Source organism: Pelobates fuscus, chromosome 3 (genome assembly GCF_036172605.1).
Source record: "Pelobates fuscus isolate aPelFus1 chromosome 3, aPelFus1.pri, whole genome shotgun sequence".
NCBI lineage: Eukaryota > Metazoa > Chordata > Amphibia > Anura > Pelobatidae > Pelobates > Pelobates fuscus.
This window is the reverse complement of record NC_086319.1, coordinates 184,626,051-184,633,271: the sequence shown is the minus strand read 5'-3', so window position 1 is coordinate 184,633,271 and position 7,221 is coordinate 184,626,051. Positions and strand designations below refer to the sequence as shown.

Genomic DNA, 7,221 nt, shown 5'->3' with positions numbered 1-7,221 from the left:
ATTTTATAGACCATGCAAAATAATTGATGCAATTAGCCAGATGGTACAGAAGGATGTGGCTTTTAGTCTTATATGAAATGACACTGGTTGAAAAAGTATTTATATGGCTCATGATACGAATGCAAATTCTTAGCAGTGCACAGGTAAGATGGCAACAAAATAGATGAAGGCGATGCGACATCAGTCAAAATGGCCATTGCATTTTTATAACTCAAGCCAGACGACTTAGACTGATCCTTTAAAAGTGCAAGGTAGATTACAAAATTTGATCCTTACAGAGTAAATAGATATATACTCATAGAATTTATTCATCATATTGTTAAGTAGAACATCATAAATTGCAATACGAAGATTTGTTTATAGCATTTTGAAGGTTTCTCATAAGTAAACAGGAATTATATGGGATTCTGTGACAGAGGGTCAAACCTTTGTCAATCCATCATTGAAGACTCCTGGGATTCATACTTTTGTCAAAAGTCGGTCAACAAAGATGAGCCTTAAACTTTTTTCCATTTGGGAAAAGAAATTCAAATAATAATAATACTCTGCCAAAGCAGTGTTGCATGGTCATCCATTAGGAAGATAACCATTACCCTCATTGACTATTCCAACTATAGTCTTCAACTAAAAGAAGCATTAATTTTAGACAGTATATCATGGGGGTCTCCTTTCCAGTATTTGAACTTAGCTCATAAAATGGACTCTTTGCTACACTCCCCCATAAAAAGAGTAGATGTGCAACTGTTAATAGTTGGAGATCTGACTTCTTAACAGGGCTCAGAAGGCACAACTGCGGTTTTGGAAAAGAGTCACCTTGAAGGAATAGAATATCCCTGGAGAGTAAATATTTAAACCATGCTGAGGTGTTAACAAGTGCTTGAGTATGGGGTTTGGAGGGAAAACCTCTACTTGTCAGTGCCAGGGTGGAGTAATTCAGCATCCAATTCCACCCATTAATTATCAATCCAGCTTGCACAATATTCCTAATCTATTCATTTGTGTTAAATTATGTTTTTAACCCCTTAACCCCTTAAGGACACATGACGTGTGTGACATGTCATGATTCCATTTTATTCCAGAAGTTTGGTCCTTAAGGGGTTAAGGACACATGACGTGTGTGACACGTCATGATTCCATTTTATTCCAGAAGTTTGGTCCTTAAGGGGTTAAGAATGTTTTCCAATATTCAGTTACCTTCGTATTCACTTTCTAACTAATGATTTTTGGTTCTAACTTTTTGATTTTTCATGTCGAAACAAAACATCATAAAGAAGATCACACAGAGATTTTAGAGAACGATGTGTATGTCAGTGACATGAGAGATTTTTTTTTCATATGACCAAGTATACTTTCCAGGTATTGTATCTCACTATAAACTGTTTTACAAGCATCTGGAATAATAGCACTTGAATATGGAAAGCAATTCTAAAAAGTAAATTGTACCTTAGCGTACACTCACAAAAATGCGTAATAATTCTAAATAAGTATTAAAGCACAATAAAAAAATCAAGACTGGATAAAAGTAAGACAATATTTAAACAATAGTAATTAGATGGCCAAAGGTTACAGTTTCCAAAAGCACGTACAGCATTTTGCAAGAGGTCATTTTTTTCTCAATATATGTTGTCTACATGTTTTTTTTGTTTTTTTTTTTATTTGCCTTAGAGATCTTTTTTTCCCATGGCATCCACGTGAATTCCCTTTCTTGGGTATTTTATGTCTGAGGGCTCTCTTAAATTTCTGCTGTTACAACAGAAAAGGATGTTCACAAGAACTTTTTCCTGTGTGATGTCACTGCACTGTTAGCCTTTATAAATAGTGCAAAAAAAGTTACTGAGTCTCAGACCTGGCATTGAGCTGACAGAAAAGTGTCACGTTTCAGCAGCATCCATACAAAGAGAGAGGCATGTTCAGGATGAGCCAGTGGAGCAGCCTAGCCCTGTTGCTCTATGCACTCACCAGCATTGAGGTGACAATAGCCTTTCCAAACTCCTCTCCAGTAATCAACGCAGGCTGGGGTAACCCAGACAGACTAATGCACCTGTACACAGCTACAGAATGGAACAGCTTCCACCTGCAAATCAATCATGATGGGCATGTTGATGGATCCCCACATCAGACCATTTACAGTAAGTATGAATATTCATCATTTATGGGTCTAATATCGGGTGCCTATCACCATGGGAGTTTAATAAGTAGGGCTAGCATACCACCCCCTAAATATGTTTTTAAAGGATCCGCATTTCACTTTATTTTATAAACCATGCTAATTTATATTTTTTATATGCATCAATAGTTAAAAATTAAATATGGTCAACCCTAACTATGAGAAATGTTTCGTAATATTCCCTTACATAAAAACACAGCTATGAATACATTTAAGTAGAGGTTTTATCAAGCTGTTAATTAATGGTGTAATGGTATATATTTTGCAACCTTCATCATTTAATTGCACATACGCCTATATAAAGTATTATATGCGGATTATTTATGTATCAGGTAACCTAGAGAATGCTGGACACTATTTAAACACACTGTGTATTGAATTCACAGATTACATTTTATAGTACCCATATCACAGATGTACAATGCATATTAAAGAGTGTGAGGCCAGATATAAGCAAATTAAGCCATCTAAACTAACTAATAGAACTTTTAATTAACTTTTTTTTTTTTTTTACTTAAGTGTACCCTTTGCACAAATTAAACTGTTTAAAATATACTGAATTGATCATCACTGCTTCTACTGGAAGGCTATTCTGTGTATCTACTGCTCTTTCAGTAAAGCAATGTTTTCTCATTTTATCCACCAGTCTTCACAACGTCCTGCTTTGACATACAGTGGTTGTGTTATAATTGTGTTTCAAGTGGCACTTAAAATGTATTGACATTGAAGTACAAGATGTTAAAAAAAATAACAGGAATTGGATTATATTTCAGTTCCCATCCTTGAGCTATGGATGGTGGCATTCTGCTTAGAATTTGCTGCATTCAGGTGTTGCTTTTATTAAAACTATTCAATAATCTAACATTCTCAAACATACTGTTTTGGTATGTTCATTAAAACTCAATGTTGGTTTTTTTTTGGAACCGTTATGAAAGTGGAAAAAAAAATTAACCAGTTCAATTTTTTGTTGTAACACAAATAATTCCAATGGTAAGGTGATAGAATCCCTGTATTGTGACTTGAGTGATTAGATGCTGATTTACTTTTGTCAAAGCCAGCTATAAAATGAGTGCAACTTATACATCTATACCTCCTTATAGTAAACCACTGATGGCATTGTAAGACGGCACAGTGCAATTCAACTTTGGAAATAATAATAATAAAATGATTTTTAATGATATATATTATCATGTGGGATAGTTCACAATTTGTGTATTTTTTTCATTTGGAGGGGATTCCAAGGGAGCAGCCCCTTACGGTGCATGTATTAGCAGCTACAATTATTATTATTACTAGAATATACCTCACTATCTAATGTTATATTAGAGTAATATTCTTCTTTTGTTCTAATATTAGGGGATTCGCAGACCTTTGTACTTTGATCCATAATAGTTCAATTGCAGTAGAAGTGTAAGCTCAAAATACAGAGCAGTAGTAGGCAACATTTGGCACTCCAGATGTTGTGGACCACATCTTCCATAGTGCAGTTATAGCCATAATGCTGGCAAAGCATCAGGAGAAATGCAGTCCACCACATCCGGGGTGTCTAAGGTTGCCTTGTTATAGATGTCAATGCCATATGAGCAATCATCTTCTCTCTTGTGATTTGGCAATGTGAAAATCCTGATCTGGGTTGCAAGTTAAAGGGAGCAAGTGCCTCCTCTTGTACTTGGCAATGATTTTTATCCTTTTTGCAGTCTTATAATTGACTCTAGACTAACTAACTCCTCTTAAGCACATTTACTGTGTTATTATTGTTAGTTAACCTAACACATTTGTATGACCAGGAAAGTAAATGTTGTGTGTCGTTGCTTGGGGGACACATTATATTATATACTGAGGTCTCCTGACCTTGGGAACACTGCATGCATTATTATTCCTTTCTAGTTACTGTTGTTGAGTACAATCGGAAAAGTATTTAATAACATTGGATTCTGAATTTTTATTTTGTAGAATAGGAAAACTATTAATTCATGCACTTGAATAAAGACTTTGTAAATAACAACTTAATTTATTTTATATCTTTGCAGCTGCACTAATGATCAAATCTGAGTCAGCAGGAAAGGTGGTCATCACGGGCGTCAAGAGCGGACGTTACTTGTGCATGGACCAAAATGGAAATGTTTTTGGTTCAGTAAGTATTTTATGAATCAATCACCACCTTATAGAAGTGGACACAAGGTAGATCCAAACTGTTCTAAAACTACAAAAGCGGGGGATATACTTTTTACCCACCCTTAGTTTAGCTGTTGAAAATCACACTAATTGAATGTTAGTACCATGGACAGTTGCCAGCAATAGACAAGTATTTAATCAGTAATTCTTCAAACTTCCGTCACATAAACATTTCTTCGATGGAATGCAAATATATATATTGGAATCCTCTTGCAGCAGTTGTTCTGATCTCTACTGGCGTTTTTGTTACAAAATAACTTTTTGATATTATTGTATAGGTTTAAAGTCCACATAAGTTTCATACTAATCACCAAATGTATTTCTTAAAGGGTGTCAGCAAATTAACAAGTGTGTTTTTCTTGTCTCATCCAGCATTTCTTTAGCTATGATGACTGCGTATTTAAACATGAGACTCTGGAGAACAGGCATGATGTCTATCACTCTCCTAAACACAACTTTCTGATCAGCCTTAAAAGGCCAAAACATGTCTTCCGTCCTGGTATGGATGTACCTCCTTACTCCCAGTTCCTGTCAATGGAGAACCAGATCCCTATTACAAAATTTATCACTCCAGAACCCATCAGAAGACATACCAGGAGTGCTGAAGATCCAGAAAATATTGTAAGGACTGTAAAGAAAAATATCAATGCTTCACCACCAAAAAATGTCCAAGAAGTCTTGTCTTCAGCTCCTCAGGAACCAATCAGACGTAACCATAATGAAAAAGAAGATCCAGATGACCCTTTCCGCATAATTACGTTCAGAAAACAACATCCTCGCGAGTTTTTTTCCTAAAGAATAATGCCACGTATGATTCCACTTAAAGGGTTGCAAGTGTAACCTTTTAGAATTCTGTTAGATACTGTAGTTGACACATAGGTGTTTATGTATAGAAAGCGTTGCATTTGTTTTCACTTTTGCACTAGTTTTGTGCATATGCACAATTTGTTATGTAAAAAAAAAAGGAAAGGTGCACTTTTGTACGTCTTTTTTATACATTGAAAGCGAAAAACTTGTGAACAAAAAAAATCAACAGAACAAAATATAATGAAAGAAAGGTGCAATAAGCAATATTTGGCCTAACATAAGGAAAAAAAAATTTTTTATTAGAAAATGCAACACTTTTTCTGCATAATACCCACAGTTTCTTCAAAAATTAAGATTTACATAAATTATATACTCATAATTTTATTTAAAATAACACTCACAGAACGATCCAAACCTTTTCAGGGACTACAGCCCTAACGTTACAGTTGTCAATATACAACCACTCACCAAGGTCAATTTTGATATATTTGTGTATTTAAAGTAGCCCTGACCCACTGCACTGTCCTGTAAGGACCAGTGAATGATCTATGCCTTTTTAAATTGTCAAAACATTTCGAATCACTTTTGCATGACCAGGTTTAAAGTTAAAGCAATTCTTGCTCATCCATGACCTCTTGCGTAAACGTAACATGGTTTTTCTAAAGGCCTAAATTTAGGAGACTCCTAATTTTTTTGTAAGGTAATATGATTATTTTGAAATGTGCACTTCTTTGTGAAAGAGAAACCAGCGTGTTCCAAAAATATAGTTAATTTATTTAATATTTAACTTTATTATTATATATATATATGTAGAATTGGGATAGAAATAGTAATGTTCTTTGCACAAATTAAGAATAATATGAAGCAGTATACACACACATATATATATATATATATATATATATATATATATATGTATATATATATAGTGAGCTTTATGGTTATTTAGATAAATGGTGAGTTATAGTCAGGAATGGCCCATACACCTCGAGTTTTTTTTAATGGTAGATTATTCGATTTATTACCTGCCATTAAACAGTTTATTCAGTAAATAATAGGTGGTTTGGAAAATTGCTTACTGACTTTTGACTCCCTTTGTATGTATATAAAAATATTATTTATATACACATATATGGAGATATGTGTGTGTGTGTGTGTGTGTATATCAATAATTATCTTTTTCGCAGGTTCTCTTGAGCATTATTTTACGACATTGACAAGATATTGAAATTATCGATTCAAACTCATGTCTAAAGAAGTGTGTTTTAAATGACAATGTATTTTCTGAGAATTATCATTTTTATATGAGTTTGGTGGGAGGTTAAAGGTGTATTTGTTATGTAAATTTAGTTCTTACACTAGAATTATGCATAAAGTCAAACTTAGATATAGAGTGTATGATGCAAAGGACATTTGAGGAATATTTAGTAACATAATTGTGGAGCTCCTATTTCTGGTAATACCTTACACAGGGATAATCACTGTATTGTGAATTGTCTGAAATTCAAACTGAATTTATGATTGTAGGCCAAGATAGCTGAATTGGAAGAAGCTATGTTTTTAATTCAGCCATTTTGACTTCAGATTTTAAATTCACGTTGAATTCCTGCCAATTACCTCAGTAAGTGGCCCTTACTAACATGTCAATATTGAACAGTCTTTGATGTCATATCAATCATAAAGAGATTACATAATGGAGGCAAAAATTCACAGCTACTTGAAATATCTTTCAAATATATTATTATTTAAGTGTCCTCACCAGTACGTTTCAAGCAGTAAATTATTTAACCTCTTGCAAATTCAAAGGGTATGGGGTAAAGTGGCAAGCAATAGTAAACCTAGCTTACATGCCAGGAATTAGGGACAGAAACGTGTAATGACATTTTGCTTGTGACTACATGGGTTTTATCCCTAACAAATGTTGTGAGCTGAAAACTAAACTGCAAAATTTAGGTAAAAAGTGCTGATTTGGAATTTTTGCAATTTTGTTCTTATTTCACTATAATTTAACTTTAGTGAATAAACCTAAATATTTTGTTTTTACAGTTGGCTATACTGATAACCCTATAACT

The 7,221-nt window shown here is 33.9% G+C and overlaps 1 protein-coding gene across 1 annotated transcript; it reads left to right on the top strand.

The window, feature by feature from the left end:
- Positions 1–1,856: 1,856 nt before the first annotated feature.
- On the top strand, positions 1,857–5,894 carry FGF23 (fibroblast growth factor 23). The gene is made up of 3 exons (XM_063445382.1): positions 1,857–2,129; positions 4,198–4,301; positions 4,715–5,894. The coding sequence occupies exons 1-3, from the start codon at positions 1,907–1,909 to the stop codon at positions 5,135–5,137; spliced, it is 750 nt and encodes a 249-aa protein (XP_063301452.1). The 5' UTR covers positions 1,857–1,906; the 3' UTR covers positions 5,138–5,894.
- The last annotated feature ends 1,327 nt before the right edge of the window (positions 5,895–7,221 follow it).